This window comes from Mastacembelus armatus, chromosome 22 (genome assembly GCF_900324485.2).
Source record: "Mastacembelus armatus chromosome 22, fMasArm1.2, whole genome shotgun sequence".
Taxonomy (NCBI): domain Eukaryota; kingdom Metazoa; phylum Chordata; class Actinopteri; order Synbranchiformes; family Mastacembelidae; genus Mastacembelus; species Mastacembelus armatus.
This window is the reverse complement of record NC_046654.1, coordinates 13,904,988-13,930,795: the sequence shown is the minus strand read 5'-3', so window position 1 is coordinate 13,930,795 and position 25,808 is coordinate 13,904,988. Positions and strand designations below refer to the sequence as shown.

Sequence of the window (25,808 nt, the reverse complement as noted above, 5' to 3'; positions counted from 1 at the left end):
CAGCCAATGGGCGCTCACAGAGACGCATGCTGTCCCCTCAGCGTGGCTCACCACAGAGTATCAGATGAAGTGCCTGTGGTTAGTGGGGCTGGGTCACGTGAGCGGGGCCTTTTGGCGGCTGAAGTGCTCTGGTTCCCTGATTACAAGGCAGGGCAAGCCAGAGGCCCCATCTGAGCATGGGCCGCTGGCGCTACCGCTAGCCACTGAGACGAAAGACACGGCAACTACTGTTCCTCTGCAGGCTGGTGTGTGAGCGGGTGGGTTTCAGTGTGTGTGGGTGCAACGATTGAGTGTGACAGGACTCAATCTGGCAGAGACAGAGAGAAGCCCCCTCACCCCATTAAAGGTTCTTCAGAGAAAGCCACAAGTACAGGGGTCTCATCTTCAAACAGGGAGCCGTTATGGCTTCCAAATGGCGAAAATGGCTGCTATGGCTGGCAAGCAAGTCAGCACGCGACCACCACTAATTAGATTGAAGGTATAAAGAAAAGAGAGGAGGACAGTGGCCACACACTGATGAGCAGCAGAGTAGAAACTTCAGAGAAATTAAAGGAACATACCCAAGACTGAGCATATGGAGAATCTGAAAAGAAACCCCTAAAAGAACCTTATTCTACTGTATGTGCAGGAAAGTACCTAAAAGTATATAAAAATGCTACAGGAATGAAACAAAGACTAAACTTTAAAGCATTAAAAGAAAGCACTTCCTAAATGTCATAAACATAGCTGAGTGCCAAGTTGCTAATAAAGAACCGCATAAGGCTGCACATGAACACAACCGGAGTCGATCCCCTGAGGTTTCCCCTCCAAGGCGTTAGTGGCAGGGGTGCAGAGTGTGACAGAATAATTGGGATAGAAGAGCGAGGAAATTAAGTTGTTTTCAGACGTACTCCACAACCGGTGTGAAACAAACGTAAGAAAAAAAAAACCAAAACACGACTACAGATTCAGTTGTATATGAAACCACGTGTTTTACACACACACACACACACACACACACAAACGACTGTGCTAGCTCTCGCCCTGGAAACTCTCCATCCCACACCTCAAAAGAGGTACAGAGGTCTCGAAACTCACAAAGCAACGTGAACAATAAGATGATCACATCCCCCAACCTACACACAAAACACACACAGCAACCAACACATACATGTGGAAGTCTTTACCTTGCAGGGTGTAGTTCCCTCCCTTGGTCATCAGTGTGCAATTACTGTGCTATCAAACCCCTGCGGCAACGTAATGACTGAGTAGAGTGCTGGCACTGAGCAGGAAGTGTCACACTCTCAGCACAACTGATTTTACACATCAAAACTACAACACTTCACTCACAGTCACCACTGACTATAAGAATAGGTTGCGCAACGTATATGTGACCCATTTGAGTCTGAATTTTGGATTTTGAAAGATTCTTCTTGAATCTTGTTTTTAAAACTCAACCAAATGACATCATTTGATTTAGCATTTGTGCCTAAAATTCTTCTGTAAATGCACTTCTTTCGCTTGGGGATCCCTACAGTCAAAATTGGAATCTGTCTTCAAAACCCCTTCAAATGTCCCGTCTCGTCTGATGCACAAAAGCTAAGCACAGCAACTGTGATGCCGAAGAGACCAGGCTGCAGGGTGAAAAACCACAGGGGAAATTTCAGTGGGCCACACTGACCTCATGGTAGTTTACAGTTGCAACACGAAAGCCCTTTAAACTGAGTCACGCAGATACCACTGAATATATTTTATTTACATACAAAATATGAATATTCAATATGTGATATATGAAAAAGAATGCTCTTCTAAATGTTCTATTCTTGAATTGTGTTAAGTTATGTGAAGGAGTAGTGGTAACTTTTCAGTCCTTCGCTGCTCTTGTGAGGACTGAATCAGTTTGTACTTAGCTGCTCGCTTTTCTGACATTTAAATGTGACCGTGTGTTTAATGCAAAAGACAAGACACAATCTTCCAAAAACAAGGCAGAGATGATAGTTTTATGCTCACTTTGTAGAACTTGGATCCGGTGTCGTTCTGGAACATACTCAGACTCTTGCTGTCCAGCCTCCAGTAATGTCTCTTACGCTGTTAAAGGGGAAAACGAACACTATGTTAGTCCAAATGGGCAAAACACACATCATCTACCAATACTGCAGTAGTCCAACACTGGGTTTCTGAAGTGAGTGGCCACCTTTGTTGAATTCAGTACACATGAACAGAATCCAGGCTCAACCCCAGCTGTTTTATAATGGGCTCCTGTCTTGGACTTTCAGGGGTTATCAGTCTTACCAGGTTGTCCCTGCTCGTATAATGGACCATCAAGCCCTCCTTCACCACAGTGGAGCTCCGCCTCTTGGTGTGTCTGATGGACTGGACCACCCGCATCAGAGGGATGTTGGTACTAGTGGAAGGGCTAAACACACGCACATAAAAAATTGTTCACTGTTGACTTTGTTCATTAATAGGGCAAATACTATTTTAGAGCTTAATATACTAAAACGGTGAATGGTTACATTATATATAGCCATTTAGAAATACATTATATTTGCTTTTCTAAGCACTCCGTGTCTAGTATATGTTTCCTAACAGAAATTTTGTACAGGATATGATGTGTTTCATATTTGAAGCAGAAACAACATTGGTAGAAACATAAAACCCTACTGCTGGTGTAGAATAAACATATAAATTGGGTAGTTAGACCTGGTGGTTTAAAACAAAACCACAAAGTCCCAGGTTGTCCAATAAAGGCAAACTGCCAAAAAAAAAACAAAAAAAAAAAAAAAACATAAAAACAGAGGTGTGTCCTTGGCATGAGTATGAGTTATAGTCATTATGGCTGAATGACAAAGTAAACACTGCCATCTACAGAAATTTACACTTCAACAGAATAAATGGAAACAGATTAAGTAAAAGTGAACAACCTGAAGTTAAATCAGTATCTTCATACCTAATAGTCTTGATGGGCTCTTCGTCTTTCTCTCTGTCCAAGAAGGGGGAATCCATGTCGAACATCTTCTCATCCGGGGTGGAGGGTTCTTCTGGGTCATCCAGCCCTCTGCTGCCATCCATGTCACCACTGTCAACCTCCATAGTGTCTATGGTAGTGTCAGAGTCTGGGCCAGGGCTGACTGGCTCTACACATGCATATCACATATATCCATATGTTATTAAACTGGTTAGAGATAGCCCACTGTCACTATGAACTTGCATGTAGAACTTACCTCCGTTGAAGTCAACCTCGCCTAAACAGTCTCTCGGTACCTTTGAAGCACACCGCTTATGGCAGTTGAATTTGCAGTCTGCAGATGACGTTACAACAATGACTCAAACACATGATAATCATAGTAACACATAGCCAAAACCTTCTGAAATGAACCGCAGTGTCTTCTCTTCATATGTAGTCCTACCTTTACATTGCATGCCCTGGCGAAACAGACCCTTCAGCAGTCGCTTGCAGTACTGGCAGATAGTGGGGCGAGTATAGGTGTGAATGGCGAAGGTGTGGGGCACCTTAACCCGCCCCAGCACCATCTTCTCCATCCAGATAGGCCTGCCGCTCCAGGACAGGATCCGCTTCCCTGGCTCCTGATGAGACCGCTGCTGCAAGAGTTGGGAGGATGGAAAAGAAAAAGAAAGAAGATAGAGGGAGGTTAGGAAGAATTAAAAACCATATGCATGAAGGAAGTGAGGGGAGCATGAAGGAAGAACGGCCTCAAAGGAGTATTTGAGTGATAGGGAAAGACAGAGTGAATAATAACATGGCGGAGACGAGTAGAGAGAAATCAGTGGAGGAGGGAAAGAGAAATGTGTCATACTGAGTTAACATGACAATCCTAATGTTTGAAACAAGGTTATTAGATTTGTCATGTTTTACCACATATGAGAATTTACTTCTGATTTTATGTGAAAAAAAAACTGAGCTGTCTGTAAGGTCCTAACACAAACGGGAAGTTAGCTTTCTTCATTTTTGCCAACAAGTGAGCAGATACATTTCGACGGACTTTTATTGTCATTAGCATAATTACATTTCCCGGCGACCTTTTGTGGGGAGAGAGACGAGGAGAATATTCCAGTTTGCGGCTTATGCAAAAACTGTTTCATAAGGCCTCGCTGAGGATCTCTCCACAGAGCTCCGTGCAGCTCAATTCAATTTTCTGCATCAGTGGTGTTCTACAACAGGGCCCGGGAGATTCACCCGTGGACAAGAGCCAAATTTGATAAGTCTTGAAATATTTAACAGCATGCAGCTTGACTGCTTCACATTCTTAGCCAATTCACCTGGCTTTCAGTCTGATTTAGAATAATGTCGAAACTCCAGCCAACTCTTTTTCTGCATGAGGATGTAAAAATCATCCGGTGCCCCCCCCCCCCCCCAACCAGTTCATTCAGAGGATGAGCAGATACTCATGCCTTTCTAACTTTTTACAGTTCTTTTTGGATAGTTTTGCTTGTGGACCTTCATATGCAACTAGATATAAGCAAGTCATGCATCCACCAATCAGAACTCACCTCATCCAGGACGAGCACGACATGCTCAGGGGGCACCAGTCGGGGGACGGAGAGGGACTGAGTAGGCAATGAGACATTGGACAGTCGCCTCTTCCTGACACCAGTACAGTTGTTTGGGATCTTAAAGGCGCACCGCTTGTGGTAGTTTAGCCCACATCCTTAAAACATGAACACACACACGACATATTCACAAAACCACCAAAATCAGTACACTGTCCTTTGAGGTAACGTTTTTTAAAGAGAATTTATCATTGGTAGATAAATCAGCTATTTAAACTTAATTTATAGTCACAGACTTGAAATGCAGCATAAAAACATGAAAGCATATAATTCAAATCTGATTCACACAAAATCATACAAAAAAAAAAAAAAAAAATCAAAGGCAAGGCGACATGCCATAACTCCACTGGGATCTGAATGTCAAGCATTTCACTGGCTTCAGTGCCGGGACCAAATCTTTCTTGTTTGCTTGTACGTCTCTCTGAAACATTCTTGAGGTCAGATACTGTAGCTGGTGTGTGTGTGTGCATGTGTGTGTGAACAGACTTAAGAGGGAGGGTGGATTTTCAAGAATTATCTCTGACACACAGGAAAAGGTCTAAGAGTAATCAAAGGCTTGGCATAGGCACAGTGTGTTCTGTAGTATTCCTTCAGGTGTGTGTGTGTGTGAATGCGTGTGTGTGTGTTTCTAACCTTCACATTTGAGTCCCTGTCGGACCAGACCCCATAGCATCTCCCCACAGTAGTCACAAAAAGTTGGTGCCTTGTAGGAGTGTACAAAAAGGGCATGGGGTCGGATCTGGAAGTCTTCAACTGTGGCTTGAGCTAGAAACAATACACAAGTGGTGTAACTAAAAACTGGCAGGAGCGGAAGCAAATCTGGAAAACAGCTTATTCAGGAAAACTGAAACGGAAAAAAATGATGGGAAAAAAATAACAGGAATCAAAAAGACAAGAGAAGAGCTGTTCATCACATGTATTTGCCGAGTATTTCATAGAGTTCTTAACATCAAAGCTATGTTACAGACAATGTACAGTCTCACTGGATGTGTATGCTTGTTAGGACAAAACTGTTATACCCACACTGTTGCAGTAGAGGGCGCCACATGTGCAGTTGTATAACTTCTCTTTTTTTTTGTATCAGTGCCAGATGATCCTGTTGTATTGGTCAGTTTTTGTTATTAAGAACCTGATATCAAATCCAGTAGAGCTGCGGATGTGTCTCTTCCTGTCTCACCATTTCTTCCCGTATTTTTTTTTTTGTTGTTTGGTGTCATACAGACTCACTGAGCTCATTGTTGGAAGCAACACTTGATCAATCATGACTGACTCATCAAAGATGTGAAGATGAGTAAGATAAGGAGGGACCTGCTGCCAAAAACTGTGTGTGTGCGAGAGAAGTCTCCCTTCCCTCAGAGCCTGCATTAACAAAATGTTTCTGTGCAATCATTTATGTGGCCACAGTGACCATCAAGCTAATCTGTACATTCAAGTTACGCAGCAAAACTTACGTGGTTGGCAACAGTGATGTCATATCGTGACATCACTGTTGTCATTTTTTTTTTTTTTTTGCGATGATGACAGGCAGACTCGAACAGTAAATATAAAATGTGGCCAGTAAGACACACAAAAAAAAAAAGAACTTGTGACAGTTCATGACAGAATGGGACAAAAGGTCAATTTTAGGATCAGTCAAAATAAAGACACAAAATGAAACCAGTCAGCCTCGGATACAATGAGCCTCAATACAATGAAATTTTAGGATGTATGCATGACAGTTTGTAAAAAGTCATCTGAGACTGCATTTCAGAGAGATGCACAGGCTGATTGGGTGATGTTCACGGTGTTTGGGTTTGATTTGAAACAGAAGAAAGAGCTCAGGCAGGTCACATGTCACAGGGAGAACATAGCTCCCTGGCGCAGACACATGAAAGGGAGCATTCAGAAACTTTTTCATGCACGTCTGCAAAACAACGGACCGCTTTTTAACATTTGCTGTGTTATCTAAAGCTTGTGGTGCAAATTAGTAGCAAACAACACCAAACATTAATTAGACACATTGTTTTTTGCTGCACTTTTCTTGAGTGGAGAGGGCTCACATGAATGTGCTTTCTCTTTGCCTTCAGGCACTGAGTTTCCATTTCTGGGCCACAAGTTTCCAGCCGACAAAAACAAGTTTGCCGTACTTATGATAAGCAAATAAAGTAAAATATCAATTTCATGCTGCCAGTAGTGAATAAGAAGCTTGTAAATACGGGTGGGAATTTGAGGGAGCGAAAAACAGAACAAAGACACAATCAGTCAGGCCAACCCTCAAACCTCATGGGTCGAAACGGCCTGTGTAGCGTCCACTGTGTCCAGCGCCGCCCCTCACTTCAGAGCGTGTTTACTCTCTGCGGGTCTACTACAATCACTTACTGCAGGAAAAACAAACCCTCTTCTTTGAGCCCATAGCCAAGAAAAAGCCACTTCTGCCTCCCCCTTGCAGGGAGAGAGATATTCAGACCGTCTCTCTCCCACAGCCACAGAATCCAACAACAGGTTGGTTAAAGAAAACTGAACAAAGAGTTGACTTGAGACAAATTTTTGGGCGGCAAAGGTTCATATTTTCTCTGAACCAAATGAAAGGCTTGGGAATGTGGGTCTCAGACAAAGATCAAGTGTCCGGCATAGCAAAGTTCCTCTCATGAATAGGGCCAAGTTTAATGAATGATAGATGAAATTAAAGAAAACAGCATGTGTTGAATATGTAGCAAGTCTGAGATCTTCTATGGCGGTTCTCATCAGGTATATCCCAGACTATAAACCATCTAGCTCCACTGGCAGAGCTTACATCTGCACATGGATTTGTTGAGGTAGGAGGGATTAGAATGAGAGAAAGCAGAGGAGGGAAAGAGAGCAACAAAGACTGACACAAAAGAGAGCACCAGACAAACACAGACAGTCAGAAACAAAAAGAAGGAAGTTCTCCAGTCTTTAGTCTACATTCCTCAGCCCTGATGCTTGAAGTATCCTCAGATCCTCAACCTATACAATCATCCCCTGTTCAAATCCCTGCAAACAATGCTTCCAGCCCAGGAGAGCGGGAGAGATATTCAGCACAGGTGGTGTCAGGTGCTTCCCAGTGGAGACAGATGGAGCCGTAGAACAGATTAGAGCAGAACAGATACTCTAAGCCATTTGTTGGTCTCAGCACCGCACAGGAAGCGGATTCATTTATCACAGGAAATGACAAAGAAAAACTGAACACCTGTGCAGCCACTACAAAGGTGGAAACTTAAAAAGGAAGTAAGAAAACAAAACATAAATGCATTCTAAAATCAAAAAGAGGAGTACATTTGTAGAGTGTGGAGTGATTTACTTGTAGTTATTTAAAAAAAAATAAAAAAAAGATAAAATATAAATGCACAGGGATGATATTTTGTTAGGAAGTTTTAATGAGTACGGAGGGTTCTCATAGGAAGTATCTGGCCCTGCAAAGCACCCCTGAACAAGACACAACATACTGTCTTTTACTGGAAGGTGTGTCAACTCTTACCAGGCACCAAAATGTAAGTGAAGCTTCCTCCAGTTTATTAGTTTTAGACCGCAGTTTGGACTTTAAGACTCTTGGTTTATACTGTGTAGTGGAATATGATGCTCATTTTTCTTCTGTTTTGGAAATGTAAAAAACACATCCTTAAGCCTGTTTGTTTTGAACTTAAAGAGAATGAGCCACTCTAATAGGATTTGTTTACAATGTTTACTGATGCTGCAGATAAAATGAGCAAATAAAAACCAGCACAATGGGCAATTTTTCATACAGTACCTTTTCTAAATGCATGGGTGAAATATGATGAAGCTCCTGGGTTTTACATGTCCAGATACTGCATTAAACATTTAGCAAATATATAGACTGTATATTCTTATATTCCGCCCAGACTCTGAACCTAAGCTTCCTCAATAAGGCGCAAAACATCATTGGTCTTATGCTGTCTTTTAGAGTCAGATACTCACAATATGAGGTATGAACTCTGTGAATGAACTATAACATCTTGTTCATTCTGTACCTTTGCATTTGCCAAGAGCAACAGCTCATGAAGGTTCTGCTGAGTCATTGAGTCAGTGATGCTAAGTAAGAATTAATTTTAGTGCTGTTTTGTTCATATTTGTTCATCTGAGATGCTGGAGAAAAACCGGTGTGCAAAAATGAGTCCCTACACTCAAGATAAGCTTATACTTTTACTGCAGTTTACATACCAGAGAGAACCACCTCAATGAGGTCTCCTTCGTGGATGTCTTCTGCCGAGGTCAGTCTCTGCAGGATGTTTTCGTCGTTTAAGTCGTGGCGGAACAGCAGGATCTTGTCGTACATGCCAAAGAAGCCGCACTCTGGGAACTAGAGAGAGATGGAAAGTGAAGAGTACAGTAAAGACAAGATGCTAGTGCGATACGAAGCCTGAAAACTAATAGTACAGATTATGAGTAAATGTATCCGGCCAGTCCTGGAGACAGCAATGCAGGGGGTCCATATCAGATACAAAAAATAAAGAGATTGTGAGAAAAAGATGCAGATCAAATGTGTTCTATAGTAAACTTCCTGTAAAAACACAGAAGCACACACACGTGCTTATATTGTGATATTTGCAGTGTCTTACATCACTATCAGGAGGAGTATTTTGACACCACTGGGTCAGAAAGAGAACTAATGCTTAGACTTCGGAGAAATCTAGTTCATATTCAAATAGGAAGAAATACCACAAAAAGTACCCTGGGTAAAGACTTACATCCACTTTCCTCGTTGCAAAATTAGTGGCCTGCATTTATATTCTTCATGTCAAGAATCTCAGGTGTTCTGCTTTGTGCTTGTTTTATGAGCAAATTCTTTTTACTTCATGTTGTAAGTTGCTGTTGTTCTTGTTGTTGATTCCAAGAATACAGTGATATATTAATGCAAACCAGAAATGACTGTGACAAATCACTTCAAAAATTGCTGTGCTTAGGTAGAATGTATGTTTTAGTACGCAAAGAAACGTGCAGCATGGCCAAGACCCCCAACTTAGCAGTCAGGTCATGAACTGCAGCTGTCATGAGCAAGCTGACGTGAAGTCACATGATCAAGGAAGGGGCCGAAGATAAGGGTGGGAGAGGGAGATGTGGAGGAAGAGAAGGAGAAGGAGGAGGAGTAGGAGGTAAACATCCTGAGAGGAGTAGGAGAGAATCAGAGCACAGGAAGTGCAGAGCTGGTCAGTACTGACTCACTTCCTGTGCTCAGGGAAGCTCATAAGCTCTTGGACAGCAATGTTCTTGACCGAAGAACAGGTGTTTAATTTTATGAATAGACACACAAGAAATATAGAATAAATATTGAAATACCTAATGTGCAAATCCACAAAACCCAACTCATAGTTGAAACTTGCACAGTCCTGTTTTAAATATAAAATGTTTGCAAATCCTGCAGATGATGTGTCTTTTGCAAACCTGAAAAAGTTGATCAACAGTAGATGCATGTTCAGATCCGTCCTGCATGTTTTGCATGAAAATGGGAAATGTGGCACTGTAATTTTAAACCAAAACATGAGCACAGTCTTGGTGCCAAACAGGCTGGTACTGGAGGATCCACCAGCTGTTTCCCCCTGAATCAGGGTCACACACAATGGGCCACACAGAACAATGCCACTATTGCTCAGGAGCACTAGAGTTGGCACAGTGTCTGAGCACGGAACACACAAGACACCTGGTGCCTTTAAACAGCCAAGAAACACAGATACAGAGAAAGCAAGACAGATTGATGGCTCGGGAAAACATGGGCGTATCAGATGACTCATGTCAACAAAGCCAGAAGGGTGAGCCATCAGGAGGCAACAACGCAATTCTGCACAGACATTGATCACTACAGACACCAGCAGACTGGACTCCTGGTTTAGATGGGGAGACACACAAATAAAGGACCCAATACCTCTTTTCCAACTTTCCATAAGTTAACTTCATGAAAAAACATATTTTGAGCATCATTATTCTTCAGGCTAAATGTTATGCAATAGTTACTTTGCAAATGATTCACTGAAGGCATACTGGACCAATCAATAAGTAACTAGGTTATTGTTTCTGGAAAGCTGTTAAACACAAATTTAATACATATCTTTCACCTCCAATGTGTTGGAATGGACATAGGTAACTCACTGAGAGATATCACAAAACCACAAAAATCAACATTGGTAAATATTACAAGGGTATAACTAGGAAGAAGGCTTTTTTAAAATGTAATTTGGTGAACTGACCCTTTAAATAAATATGATAATTCCATTTAAAGTGAATCAAAGTTGAATCACTGCACTGTTTCCCTATTATAATTACCCAAATATTTACAGGAGTGGTAATTCCCAAATAGAGGCACTGAGGTCATCTGAGGTTAAAGCATCAATATATATATATTTAAAGTCCATTTCTATACTTTTTTATTACAAGAGAGAATTCTTGTGAACTTTCATCTCACTGCAAACAGGTAATGGGTCCATATCTATCACAAGTCTTTCTATGTAAAGTCTGGATGATGTCTTATTATTATCATTCTAAGTTTTCTCTAGGTGCTTCAATTTCCTTTCCTAGTCAAGAGGTCGGCATGCAGGTCTATAATGTGTGTGTGTCAGCCTCATCGTAGACTGCTGATGTATCCGGGGTCTACATGAGAAGCTAATAGCTCTACGGAATCAGTGAGGAGCAAGCTCTGCTCAGCTCGGAGCATAATATAGAGCGCGCACCTACATAGTGGAACGTTTACAGCACACCTTCTGACATACCCACATCCTAAACGTAATAGGTGATTACTGCTATGTGGCCCAAACCATCACCACCACAGACACAGGAGGAGGGATATCCTTCCTGAGCTGGCTGCAGTGTCACTGTGGGGTTTTCCTCCACTCGCCTGACATGCCTGCTCTTGAATACACATACAAAAGTTGCGGTCCATGCCCAAATCTAGACAGCTGGAGTCAACCCCCACACCCTACCCCCTTGGCAACTCATGCAACACTTTCCACTGCACAGAATAGGTCCCATTCCAAAGCAGGAGCATCTGCACATAATGGCTGCAAAGGAAGAGGACACTACTTTTTTTCCATGCTCCATTAAAGCAAAGGAAGCCAGCGGTAAAAGAACAATAGAGTGGCAGGTTTAAGGCACATTTTGTATGTTGCTCAGATTTTACAGATAAAGTGAAAATTGATGGCTAACCTGTGGGGGCATGCATGCATAACGCAGAAATCACTCTGCTCATACAAGTTTTTTCCAAGTAGCTGCACTCCCGCACACACGTACTATCACCCACTGCTACTGCACAGATCTCCGGCAGCTCATAGTGACTAGTCATGTCTTTTGTCATCTTCAAACGCAAATCCATTCAGCTGAGCAGCCACGACCACACACGCACACCAAAGACCCCAGCACGGAGGATCTGTGTGTGAGGTCCACAAGTCATGCTGGAAAGACGAGTGGAAAGGGGCTTTGCAGTAGTAAGCTTTTGTTAAACGAGCTAATCCGCCATTGATATGCTAAATCCTGTTAGAAGTAGAGAGAGTGAGAGGCAGCAGAGAAGAGGAAGGGGAGGGGAGATGATGGACGGGAGAGGGGCCAAGGAGCAGGGCAGATCTGAAATATGGTCCTATTTCACTGGGAGCCAAAAACAAATTACCTCAAGACCGCTCTGAAAAAATGATCTGGTTTGAATAACCACATGTGCCATTTGGCACTAAAGAATACTGATACTTTTTTTTTTTTTTTCCTTGTATAGATGTTCTATTGTACTGTATACCATAACATAACATAATGTGATTTTAAATCTGGGAGCAGAAAGTTGTAACCAGTGGTAAACATTTTAGAGTTTCAAAAACCAAAGTGTGAAAGCTCTCTACATTTCATATCAAAATAGAATAATGATTATGGGGTGAGACATCGGAGAGTTTCTGTGACGCGTGTGTAGGAGGTGAGTGGCAAAGGGGAAGCAGTGCTGAGGGTGGTGCAAACGCTCTGACAGAGAGTCATGTGATTACAGCAAGGAAAAGTATGCTGCTTGACCTCAGGCTGCTTCACACCTTTATTAGTCTGGCACTGGGTCATGCAGATGTGGAGAATTACAGTAAAATATCCTGTTCCAGGTCACGCTGCATGAGCAAAAAAATTGTGCATAAGGCACATTTGTAGCTTAGTAAACACGGCAGCTTATAAAAACAACTTCTGATTAGCTAACCTCCGTGCAGAGGAGCCTAAATACTTTTATCAAGGCTCTTGTGAAACATTTCAATACAGTCAAGAGGTAGAAGGCCCTTCTTTATTTAGCTTGAGGTGGCAAGATAACGAGCGTCACAAGATCAGTATGATACAAGGTGGTTTTATTCACCAGATAGAGAAGCTCATTGATTTATAACCCTGCAATTACTTAATAGTACAAAGACACAGATCACACACCCTCAGGGAGTCCACACCAGAATTGTTTTTTATTTCTATTTGTTTGTTACATAGTTGAAGAGAGTACCCTAGGAATACCTTAAATTAGGAATAAGGTCAATAAGAAGAGAGATGGACCTAATGGTATTTATATTTGAACTTGTTAGAGTTTTGATGTCTAGCAGATTTAATAAATTTAACATGTGCTGCAATAAGTCATCAAACCCTAAGTTCCACTTCACACATACAGTAGGAAAACTGTTTCATTTCAAAACAATGGAGAAACCATTGTTTGACTCAGAGGTGCATGTTAATGGCCACAACAGAGGAAAATATTCTTCAGTAACTCGTCAAGCAAATGCATTGGAAAATCCAATTATGCGCTCACGCAAACCTTGGGGGAAAGCTGCGTAATTGCTTTGTTCAAGTCACATCAAACGCTGTGTGGAAAGCTGTGTTAATTTATTAAAGTCAACAGTGGAACTGTATTTGTTTTCTTTACATAGTATTAATGCAATACCAAACAAAAGTTTTCCACACAGCATGGCACGCGAAACACATGCGCAGCGAATTATACGATTACTAGATGTTCACATCAACAGCAGTCAAATAATTCATTTGTCACTTGGAGCGAGGCATCAAAAAGGACACACTGGAAACACTCTGGCTTTCCACGCTCTTGTGCAAAATTAAGTGTTCTGGGTCCAGTTTCCAGATAATTTGGCTGCATGGTTCCTGCAATTCCCTGCATTGTAGGAATGACACAAGCTGAGCTTTCTTTTCTGTGTAGTCTTAATCTTACACTGTGTCTGAAATAATAGTAATTACAAGTGCAGCATACAAGAAAAATATAATACATACTACATAGAAAATATTGTAACCTTTAAAATGGTCCATCATAAATGTTGCCTGTTACCTGTTTTGTGATTTAAACAGAAGAAATAATGATTAAAAAGCCAGTTAAAGCTTCAGTTCCACATCTGAAGCTTGAACTAACTGTGGTGCAGAAACACATCATAACTACGTATCTGTAAGGAATAGTTTGACATTTGATAAGTATCCCTTAAATATGGTTAGTACAGGGTGGTGAGTGTAATATTTAGTAAATGTCCCACTTTACAGGTGGAAAATAATATCTTTAGTTCTTTCTGGTAGAACGTAAACAAACATAGTAACTGAGACACTTTCTAAATTAGACAATTGAAGTAATACTGCTGTGTTAAAATATACAGTGCAGAGCTACTGACCATAGCCGATGATGAGTCAAGTAACTCCATGGACCGTGTGTCCCTCCTGCCCTGCAGCCCGTGCATGGAAATAAAGGCAGAGAAGCATGCTTCATTTTAATGATGCATTACATAGAACTATTTGCTCCTCCGTTTGCAGACACAGGCCAAGACAAACACACTAACTGCTGGAGGCAGAAAGAGCAAGAAGGGGCCTACGTGTCGCTGACTGACTACCCTCATATGGTTTATATTCTACTAGACATCTCTGTATACATACGGGATCAAGCAAATGCATCCCATTACTCTCCTCAACACATTCATAATGTGGTTCTCCTGAAGCCAAGTCAGCTTCTTTTCCACTGTGAAAGGAAGACTCCACTAAGCTGGTAACCAACTGAAGCAGCCACATGCAGTGGAAAGGAAACTCATGTGGTAGGGGAGCTGCAAGAGAAGCTGTGACTTTCTGACTCTTCGGGCTGAGTGACTTGTTTCCTTCCATGTGTCAGAATATGGCTCACAGTTCGTTTACAGGTTGCACTGTAAGAGACTGTATCCTAGTAGAACGCAGCGACATGTTCTCCAAATCCAGTGTGAATGATGTTCATGCTTCTCAAAGTTTCAGCCAAGCATGAAATAAAGCGATACTTGAAAAATATCTGGCACTAAAGTCAATTTCAATATGCGTGACACCCTACCCTTTCAAAACTGTAACACACACCGCACAAGCTGCAAATCTTCACTGCTGCTCCACTCTAACTCTCCTCGCTTCATCCAGCCAACACGCTCATTGTGCTGCTTTGTATGGACAAGGGTCAATTTAATGACAAAGCAACTTATTGTCTGACTAACATCTCGGAGCACACCCCTTGTCTTACTTTCACGCATGTTTTGGAGACATGTGCAGACTGCAGCCTGGCTGGTAAGATGAGAAAACCAGGGCTTTGAAAAAGTTCCACATGTTCATATCCAATTATAATTCACTTTTTACTGTAAACTGAGAGCTGTGTATGTATGCATGTATGTGTGTGATTGCAGTCTATGCGAGCATGTGGGTGCATATCTACATTTCTGGTGTAGACAAGGTGGAATCACGACTCTAACCACTGAGCTGAGGTCCAGGGCCTTGTCCAGACCACAGCATATAGTAGGAAACTCTCCACCTGTCATCTTAGACCTCTTTCAATCATCAGGAGACCCTAACAAAGCTATACCACTTACCCAATTTGCATCAACCACAACAGCTGATGGTTTCCAGCCAAATCTCTTTCTGGTTTTACAAAATGTTGCTGTGAAGCTCTCCAAAGAAAATCCCTGAAATTATTTCACCAGGCTTGTGATTATTTGGACACAGAGTAAAAATATTCTTCTGTGGTAATTTGGCTTAAAGTACAAAAGCAGTGAAGTTGAGTAGAGATAATGATGGTGAGGTCACTGTCTCCACTGCAAGCCAGGGAAGCCAGGTGGCTTTCAACCTAAGAGCAGTAATTCTTTACATACATGACAAAAACAGTCTCATCACTCTTAAACAACAATGCCATGCTCATGCATGTGTGTGTGTGTGTGTGTGTGACTATCGTATGCATTAACTGGGTCCACGGGGCAGGCAGAGAGGAGAAAGGCTGATTCACAGCATCTGAAGCCTCTCAGGAAGAAAGCAGTGTGATCTAAGACGTGCTTGGCCAAGCCCCCGCACACTGCTGATGACTTATATCCCCGCTGCGATCCCCTGCCAGCTCCTCCACGTCAGAGATATACGGCAGTGCACACCTCGCCTCCCCTCTCTGGCATGGAGTAGCAGGGGACCGCTGCCAGATTCACCTCCACACGGGGCAAATAAACAGGTGAACCTGGGGAGAATTTATGTGAAATTGATGGCGACTGCATTTTCTCTTGTTCTGCTAGTGCAGGAGGTCAGAAGGTGTGTGGTAATAGCAGGATGTAGGAACATGCTGCTGTTGCTCAACAGAAACATTAATAATCACTGTGGGTCCCATGTTACAGAAAGTGGACATGGACTAGCTGTTTCCAGTTTTCTCTTTCTTTTTGATTAATAATGAGAAAATCCCTGAACTTACTTTTACTGAGATTCTTTTGCTGAATTAGCTTCTTTTTTTTTTTATTACAAAAATACAACTAAAAAGTAAAAGAACTAATGTAAGAGAAGTTAACGAAACACTCAGTGCAGCTTCCAACAGCCAAGCTGTCACTTTTTAAAAAAATAGACACCAAGAGGCAATTTCTCAGAACGTTCAAACACACAGACAAGAATAATAACAAGTCCAATGCAGAAGAAAGCCATTTGAATGCAGGCACATGGGCTGAACAGGCTGTGCTGCTCCACCAACCACAGCAGATTGCAGGGCAGGAGCAGGGAGAATATGGAAACAGGGAGCGGCTCTGTGGAGAACTAAGTGAACAGAGAATACGACTGGAGAAAGAGACACAGTGACAAAATGAGTCATGCTGAGTGACTGAGTTTCCCTTGGGTTTAAAATGCCCAAATAAACCAATCAAACAAAAGCAGAATAGTAATTCAACTACTTTTCTTTCCATTTATCTCATAGTGTTGTTGAAAATTAAATGAGTGACACTAAAAAACTTTTCGCTCCATAACACAGTAGGATGCTTGCTGTGATCTTGTTCAACATGTAATTGCACTTCCCCTACCACCTTCCTATCAGTTTGACAGATCACTCAGCTCTCAAAGACAGGAAAGGCAAACAGTGCTGAGAAAACAACACAAATTAAGATACACTGCAACCTGTTTCTACTGCAGGGATCAATACTGCCACACTGATGGGACCGTGTAGCTACAACACAGATCGTGTACTCTTCATTGCAGAGCACTGGAGACATTTCTGGCATGGTAATAGATCTGCTAATATCATGATTATAACGTCTGTTACAGTGAAGGGTTCCTCAGGTCAGAGAAGCAGCTTTAGTGATTAACTAGTTCAGCTAAGCAAGGGTTAATATATTGTAGAGGCCAGTGTCCTTATCATTAAGCCAAGTTTTACCCCCTTTGTTCAGCATTTGTCACGGTTGAGCTCCTCTCAGAGTGCTGAGGTTGTCAGCACACGTAGTTAAGGTAGACCTTCAGTCTAAGGACAGGAAAAGTCAGGCTGTTAATGAGTGAATTAATAAGGGAAACGAGACATCCTCTTTCAGCGAACCGTGTTATGCTACAGTCACAAATTTATGAATGGAAACTAGTGGAGTCTCTCGGAAAGAATTCCCAAATCATCACACGCCGTTGGCCTCGCAAGAACAAATGCCACTGCCCACCAGGTCAATATAATCACAATCAAAGCCCGTTCAGCCAGCATTAGCATTAGCAGAGATTGGAGTGATGTGAGATTATCACCCGGCACTAGCTAAAATCAAGTTATGGTGAAATGCACTTGGGCAACCCCTAGAAGCACAGCCTCCTGTTGATGGTTTTGGCATCAAACATCAGTCATGCAGTGGCCACAAGTCCCGCCCCCCCCTCTGCACCCTATGCAAGGCCTGCCAGCAGGGCTGTCCCAGCTTCCCCTGCCCCCTTTCCTTAGACAGGACCACTCTTCTCCACTCTGTCATTCTCTGACTCTTGTGGCCAGGATCCTGTGTTCTGCCTTGCCATTTTACATTTAAAGGAGAGCAAGGCGGCAGAAATGTGCACTGCAGATGGTAGAAATTACTTAGCTCACTTAACTTCAGAGATATTTTCCTTTTTCTCCTCTCTCTCCCTTTTCCACAAATTACTCCAAGGCTGGGGAAATTGATAGATTCCTTCTGCAAGTAGGTTTTTGAGTTGTACATGGAAGATGTTTGGTTATTTCAGCAATCCCAATTGTGATATCAATTTAGTCAACTCCCTGGCTTTGGAATAGATCCAAATGCATGAAAATGAACACTGAAAACCATCAAAAAGCAAAGCTGGAAAAAGGTTGGGGCCATAACAGTTGTGTGTTAAAAACCAACAGTGAATATTTTGACTTAAGGGTGACCTGTTTTTTTTCTTCAGAAGGAGCTGAATATGCTTTCCAGGAAACGTCCTGCCCCATGTATATCACACATAAAGCCATGTGCTGTTGGGACATCCACAAGGGTGAAATATGCCTGCCAGCTCCATGGGAACAGGCAGATGTTGGCTTGTGGGCTTATACTGTCAGGAGGAGTAAAGGAGTTAGTGGTGATTTATTTCACTTGTGTTTTAGTTAGTTTTGGTCATTATGAAGTGCAGCCTTTTCATTTTCCATCTTTACCTTTCTACCTTACTATTTTCTCTTCTCATTTCCTTTATGGCTCTTGTTTAAATGTTTTACTCCTCTCTATAGACCAGACCAGACCCAGACCGTCTCTATGACAGACCTATAACAACACATAAAGTTTTTAAGTGAGAGGGCTTTCTGATACTACAGTCATATCATCACCAAAGCTGAATCTTCATCTATTGGACACAGTAACGTCTGCTAAACAGCAGCACAAAGTGCAAACCAAAGAAAGACCTCTCTCAACTCGGTCTAATGAATATTGAGAAGGAATGCTGAGCCAATCTTGTTTTCGTTGCCAATTGTTACCTTGCATAATGGAAGTGATGTTGCTAAAAGCTTTGGAATAATCCAAATCCTTCTGTTTTTATAATTCAGTGCCATTATGGTGTATGTTGTCCAATGTAGCCTGTTTCTGACTCAAAAAGGCCTTTGTCTCGCTAATTACAGAGGCAGCTGTACAACCCTCAACCCGAGACTGGGAGTTACTGCACGGACAAAACCAGTAGGGAAAACTGTGGCTAGGGCAGCTGCTTTTCACAGCATTTCCAGCTGCAGTGAAAAACGCAGCAACATCCTAGAGACAAGTGCTAAAATTAAAGTATTCATAAAACTAACATTTGAGGCTTAAAGCTGAGTTTAATGTTTTTTTCCATTACCTGTGCCAAAAAACTTCAAATTTCCTTTCTCCTGGCCTGCTAAGCTTCATCATCCGCTTTGATAGTGAAACTTTTAACTGAATCCAAGCTACACTGGAAATTTATATTAAACATGTTTGCTGCCAACATTCACCTTTTTGAAAATTAAATTTCCTCTTTGTTGGATATTAAATATAGCCCCATAGAGACTCAAACTCAACTCAAAATTGTGATGATCACACAATTGGCAACAGGACTTTCTTCAAATCTGTGAGATGTTTAATACTACCAAAGCAAGTATTTGGTTTTTATATTTCAGTTTCCTAGCAGTCTGATCCCACCCATCTCGAGCAACATCACATCATCCTCCAAAAATGCCTGGGTCAAGAGGAATGTTCTGTAGCTGGCTGGCTGTCCAGGCTGACCAGCTGGCTAACTGAGACTCATTCTCAGAGAGTCGTGAACTTTTGTCCCACAACTGCTCCCTCTTGGACTGCACGAGAGGACTTGGGCGACATTAAACAGGAAGCGCTCAACAAGTGGAAGCTATGGATGTTTATCTCGCGCCATTCATCAAGCTCCAAAATCTAGACAGAGTAGCCAAGACTAGTGAAACTAGGCTGTCTCAACTTGGAGCTGTGTGTAGCCACTGGGGGGCCGTCAATGGGCCATCATCGGTTGTATCTGAGCCGGATGGTACCCGGCTGGGAGGGTCTCCCCCACCAACTGGTTGGCTCCCTTCATTCTTTCTCACAGTCCTGATGGAGCCATGTTTAAAGTGATACCCTCACGCCAATTGCTAACACTTCAGTAAATTGCAGGAGCAATAACCGCAATAGCTGCTCAAACAGACTGAGACTGAGCCTATCAGGATCAGGTTGCCCCTAAATAACATTGACCTTAAGCACAAAGGTTGGTGAATATGGTCCAAACCACAACTATTAAAACCAATCTCAGATCAGTACTGGGAACAGGGAGACAGCAAATCTATTCTGTGGCCTCTGGCCAAGTCATGTGGTTCAGTCGTTAGCAGGAAGAGGAATGAGCTGTACAAAATCTATACAATACAGAGCTACTATAAAAGGCTGCATGACTCCCTGTCAAACAATGAGACTAATTCAAAACCAAAGGGTTCAGGAAAGATATGGAATGTCAGCCTTGAGGTCATGATACATTATTACTCAGTAAAAATATAGTAGTAAATATATAGTAAAAATATAGTGGTTATTTTACAGCTGCCTAAGCATCCACTGTAACATAAATTCTTTTTCTAGTGATTTCTCTGGAATTACCACGCAGTTTCATTGAGGACTGGATATATCCTATACTGATACTGTTTGCTAGGCCAAAGAGAAACGCTAAAAATGTACTAACAAAAGCAACAGTGCAACAGAGGAAAGCAACTTTCTGTCCTTAAGCTATGGTCACAAGCTTTGGGATGATGCTAAAAGAATGAGATTGCAAATACAGGCAGTAAAAATGAGGTTTTTGTACTGTGAAAATGATCCATCATAGACTGGTGTATTCTGATTTACATAGTTGTGCTGTAGACTATGCCAAAAGTGACATTTTGACTCTTCAAAAATATAACTGCACAACAGTGCTGCAGCGGTGACAGAGATGCTACAGGGGGGACTGCAAGAGCTGTGACTAGTGGCATCAGAGGAGGCCAGACACAAGCCTTCCCACAGACCTACATTTCACTGCTGTGTTGCATGAATCAATGAACGTAAATGCAGATAGTTCATGGCTCCTATCTATGGCTCCTGATCTCCTATTCAGTAAGAAGACGAGGCTAAACTAAATAACATTACGAGTTGCCTTGATGTCACCCCCGTTCCACTGCTTGTCATAAAGAAAATGAAAGTATAAAAGCACATTTACTTATTAGATAATAAAAAAAAGAGCATAGACAGTGGAGGGACTACATCTTCCAGCACGCCTGAAAGCGCCATCGGATGCCATGAAAAGATCTCCTGAGAAAAGAACATCTGGGCTGCTGTTCTTGGCCTGCTGGAACAGTGAACCAAACCCAGATAATCACCATGAAGGTGCATGACTTGCTCAGCCACTGTCATACCAGCCTGTAGACTACCGAGGTATCAGCACAGTTAAAACCATGGTTTCCATACAACTAAATTCCAATGTGAAAGATCTGACACAGCAGAAAACTCAACACTGAATGGACAGACTAAAGTCAGGATAAGAATCCATGTTTGTTACATGGCTGAGTGGTGAGTCACTAAGTGAAGCAGGCCAGCTCTCAGCAGAGGAAACAGCAGCTCGAAGGGGGGGAATACACTTCCATCCAGACTCTATCTCCACACAGATATTACCACATGAAGACTAACGCTTTTTCCTGTCTCGTCTCTGCTGACGGACACCTGAGGTTCTCTGCTGACTGGAGGCATCCTTGGAGGGCCGTCAAGGGCTAAGTCAGGGTCAGAGATCTTCAGCTGGAAAAGTTGGCCAGGATGAGCTGACTTTGTAAAAGGCTCGCCACTGTCATGCATATTTTAGAACAAGAAGTGAGGCAGGGATGGACTGAAGAGTGCAGAACGCCTACAGTCATATTTTCCAGTGATATCAAAGCCACATGGCTGGATTTCAAGAAAAAGCTGAGGCAGTACACTGCATTTGGCAGTGTTTAACAGAAACACTATAAGGTGGAAGAACAGGTTGTATGTTCCGTGTTGATGATGTACAGTATACAGTGTAATCATAAAAAATGATCTACACTATCCTTAGATGTTTACGGCAAGGTCTCATGACTCTTAGTCATGAGTTGGATAATTTCCTGGAATAACCTATTAAGAGTCCATTGCATCTTTAGATGAACCGGCATGATATAAAGTGATACAAAGTGATTAAACTGCACAAAAGAAATGACTAATTCCGATCCTATCTTTATAGATTATCAGCACCCACTCACCGTGAATGCACCGCACTGGTTTTCTTTAAGAATTGTCTTCAAAGCATTGTATTTCCCACCCTTTTCCTGTTACAGATTCTTGTAACTATGCCAATATGTTACAGGATCCATGTAAATATGTGCAGTGATGAGATTTTCTGCTCTGCAGACCAGAAACTGTTCATAACTAGCTAGTGAGAATCAGCAGACCTCGTAAAGAACAACAACATTACCCCGCTCCTCTGGAATTTCTTCTTGGACAACGTGGAAGCAAAGGACACAGGCTCAGTACAGACAACGTCTTCACCAGCTTCCACTGTTTTGTTTTGTTTTTTTCTCCTTCATTCATTTTTCCTTACTTCTGTTATGACAAATATAACACTGACCTTCCTGCATGTTTAGAGCCTAATAGCTGATGAAAGTGCTTTGTTTAATGATCCTCTTTTGATTCACTAAATGATAATTACAGACACACACGGAGTAATCAACATTTCTCACAAAAGCTTAAAAAAAAAAACAGCAATGTGAGGATGCACGCAGGGGCCATTTCATTATTCCAAGAGGCTTTGCACATGATTAATCCCACACAGCTATGAAGTACAGAACACATTTATGGGCTCAGAGAAAACAATAACTATAAGAGGTTTAGAGTCCCCACATATGTTTAGAAACGCCGTGTATTTAGTAGCAAAATAATAAGATGCTATAATAACTATTTGTTATAATAGATGTTAACTTTAGCATTCAATTTGCAATATTCTTTGTATTACTGTGCAGATGTACTGTTAGTTTAATGCACTTTGGATCTGTTTTGGTATTGGTCAGGGTACAATGAACTTCTTTTTCTTATTTACCACTTCACTTAAAAGGCAGAACATCTGTGGTGTTGCTGTTTTACGGTGTGTATTATTACAGGCCCACTTCAAACTAGAAATAAAAATTTTAATGTTTTACCCTCATATTGAATTTGCACATTATGAACAGGCACACAGACACTTAAGTGGCAGACACACACCACGATCGGGACGCCCCGTCCACTTCGAGCACAATCGAACAAGAACGGGCAAATTGAAGCTGGCGCCGTTGATTTGTACTTAGGATATTCTCACTCAGACAAATATGAGATGGCAAATCATGCTGAATGATGCAGTCTATACTTGTGTTTAAAGCCACTTCTTATTATGAGGCTACACTCCAGCATCATTACAACACATTACCAGTGTCATGGAAAATAAAACAGGGAGAGCAAAACCACTGAGTAGTTCTGTTTATGCGTGTGTGCTCATGAGCTTGTATGCATGCACTTGCACCATGTAAGTCCAGCAACATTACACCACAATGTAAATAACTGCTGCTACTGGGCTCAGTGCGCTAGTGCTGTTGTGTGCATGGTTCTGTGGTGTTTGACTCATTTTGGGGCATGAGGCCCAGATGTCTGCTTTGGAAACAAAACCTAAACAGATGAATATGGCAGAGGATGGTAGGACACATGTTGGTGCACAATCATGCTGGGCCTCTAAATGTTGATGGTAAAGTTTGGAAACAGGATAACTTCACTTAACTGTAGTGGATTCAAACCTTTCACTTCAGATGATAGAGGTGTATGTCCTCTGTAGCTGAAATGACTGTGAATCGTACAAAAGTGTGTGTTTGACTGAGATCCTTACCTTCTGGTCCACTATAGAGCACACCAGGTCCTTGACAGCGGAGAGAGACAGGTCACTGGCCTCCAGGTTCACCGTCTCCCTGGTGAGTCCGATCTGTAGCAGGAAGGACACCCCATGGAAAGAGCTGCGGGAGTCGGTGGGGCTGGGGGCGCTGTGACTCCCGTTGGACAGCCGCGTGTAGAGCGGTCCAGGCGGGCTCGGCGACGGACACAGGGCAGACAGCAAGGACTGGTGTTGCGGATGGACAGAGTGGAGGTAGGCTCGAGGTAAGGATGGGGGAGGGGAGGCAGACATTGGGTTTCTTCCAATGGCAACGTGAAACGCTAAATAGTGGAGGATTCAGTGAGGAGTTACAGAAGAAGTTACAGCTGGATCTCTGTGGCAAAACTCATGGTACAGGGAATCTGTGGTCCTCATCAGTCAAAATGACTCACCACTGTATGTGTTTGTCAAAGTGACATTGTTGTTCAGAAACCAGGAGGCTGATAACCTCATTTACTAGATGAGCAGGTGATGGAGAAAACGTCTCTGATCAATTCACGGACGTCTGCGGGAAAATCACTGCAATAAACTTCATATCCTGGAGTGGTGTTCCTTCTCCTCGCTGTAGTCAGTAATCCACTCTGGCCACAGGAAGCCTGCTACCACAAACACACACACAAGCAGACACACACTGTGCTTTTTTTATAATTAAAAAACAAAGCGTCCACCTGTCTGAGCGCAGTAGAGACTGCTCTCAGTCTGATGTGCTGTAGGGGCAAAGCAGACAGTTGTATGACTCAATCAGCTCTAGTTTACACTGATTTAGAAAAAACATGTTTCAGCTTATTTATACACCTTGTCAGTTAAAGCACTCAGGGACTGATCTCACCAGTCAGTCATTAAACATCTTCATCAATATTTGATTTTGCTCGTTTCTTTTTGTTTTGTTGTTTGTTTGGTTTTTCATTTTTGTTTCTCCTTGATTTCCACTGGTGTTGTGTTTTGCTGCTGCCCTGCACCGGTTTGTCTGTGTGCAGGATCCAGCCCAGGATCAGCTTGGATCCCCCCCCCCCCCCTTATAGGAGCCACGACTGCACCATTTGTGTATGATGCAATTAGTATTAACCTCCTTGGTATTTACCATTAACTTCGGAGAAACTGAACACGTGTATGAGGCTACTACAACAGACCTTCGTGACCATGCGTGGGGAAAAAACAAAACAAAACAATCACATAATCCCGTAAAAGTCACGTCCGAGTTGTAAACGCGTGTCGTTTCTGTCTATAAGAATTCAAACGCGACAAAACATCTGGAATCAAGGCTTCAGAACATCTGCACCCCTCCCACTTTCGATTGGCTCGCTGGCAGAACATAACCCCAGTCGAGAACGCCAACAAAACAAGTTATACAAGCCGTGAATTTTCACATTCAGAGGCCACTTTGTTGCAGTTGAACTCTGCGTCTACGTAGAAGCTCGTTAACAACCAAACGTCGAGTGAAAGATTTCTTGAAGTGATACTTTACCTCCGCAGTGCGCGCAGGGCCCTTTTCTTTCCATTGTGAGCGGGCTGAAGAAACTTTCTAACTCCATCAACTGAGGAAAGCGGAGCCTGAACTTTTATTATTCTGCACTTTATGGAAGCCGCGCACAAAAGCGCAGCGTCGTAGCTTCCGTGTAATAAATAGCAACTTTAGTTTCACACAATACACCCGCTCTGACACTACCCGAGCCGTCCATTTATTTTCTCTTATCTTTTATTCCAGATTGTAAATTCGTGCGCATCTTATTATCCTTCCAGCTGTGGCTACTCCCCCTGCTTGACGAGAGAAAGAGCAGCGACCGTCTCTGGGGTTTGGAGTCTTTTTATTCTCTCTGCGTAACTGACTTTCCATGTGTGGGTAGGGAAAGTCGAACTACAGAGCCTGTGAAGCAATGGCGCCTCTGATGGAGCTCGAACCAATGCGCATGTGCGTTTCTTTTCCGTTATTTCAACTTGGTCACGCCAAGAAAAAAAAACTTTATTCTACACGACCCAGATCTGTGGAAGCACATTAGGGTTTAAGGATGGGGGGGCAGAGTCCTTTAGGACTCTTGACACATATATGACCAGAATAAGAGAAATGCATTGATTTACTCAAACTACTACTTTGGTTGATTTTTAGAGTTTTTTGGGGATTAATAAAGTACTTTTTTCTTCTGTTTAGGACTGATACA

General features: G+C 42.3%; 1 protein-coding gene across 4 annotated transcripts in view; it reads right to left on the bottom strand.

Moving 5' to 3' along the window:
- The window catches only part of prkd3 (protein kinase D3), a 31,981-nt gene extending 6,495 nt beyond the window's left edge, over positions 1 to 25,486 (bottom strand). The window contains exons 1-11 of one of the 4 annotated variants that reach the window (XM_026302372.1): positions 25,118 to 25,486; positions 24,045 to 24,248; positions 23,611 to 23,933; positions 8,731 to 8,869; positions 5,185 to 5,316; positions 4,492 to 4,649; positions 3,390 to 3,582; positions 3,204 to 3,281; positions 2,930 to 3,116; positions 2,272 to 2,395; positions 1,990 to 2,067 (exon numbers count right to left, since the gene is read on the bottom strand). In XM_026302372.1, coding sequence (XP_026158157.1) covers positions 1,990 to 2,067; positions 2,272 to 2,395; positions 2,930 to 3,116; positions 3,204 to 3,281; positions 3,390 to 3,582; positions 4,492 to 4,649; positions 5,185 to 5,316; positions 8,731 to 8,869; positions 23,611 to 23,933; positions 24,045 to 24,105 — 1,473 coding nt within the window. In that variant the 5' untranslated portion in view covers positions 24,106 to 24,248; positions 25,118 to 25,486. Of the gene's footprint in view, positions 1 to 1,989; positions 2,068 to 2,271; positions 2,396 to 2,929; positions 3,117 to 3,203; positions 3,282 to 3,389; positions 3,583 to 4,491; positions 4,650 to 5,184; positions 5,317 to 8,730; positions 8,870 to 23,610; positions 23,934 to 24,044; positions 24,252 to 25,117 lie in introns of all 4 variants that reach the window. The other 3 variants (XM_026302361.1, XM_026302359.2, XM_026302349.2) reach the window with 3 other exon arrangements.
- Positions 25,487 to 25,808: the final 322 nt, after the last annotated feature.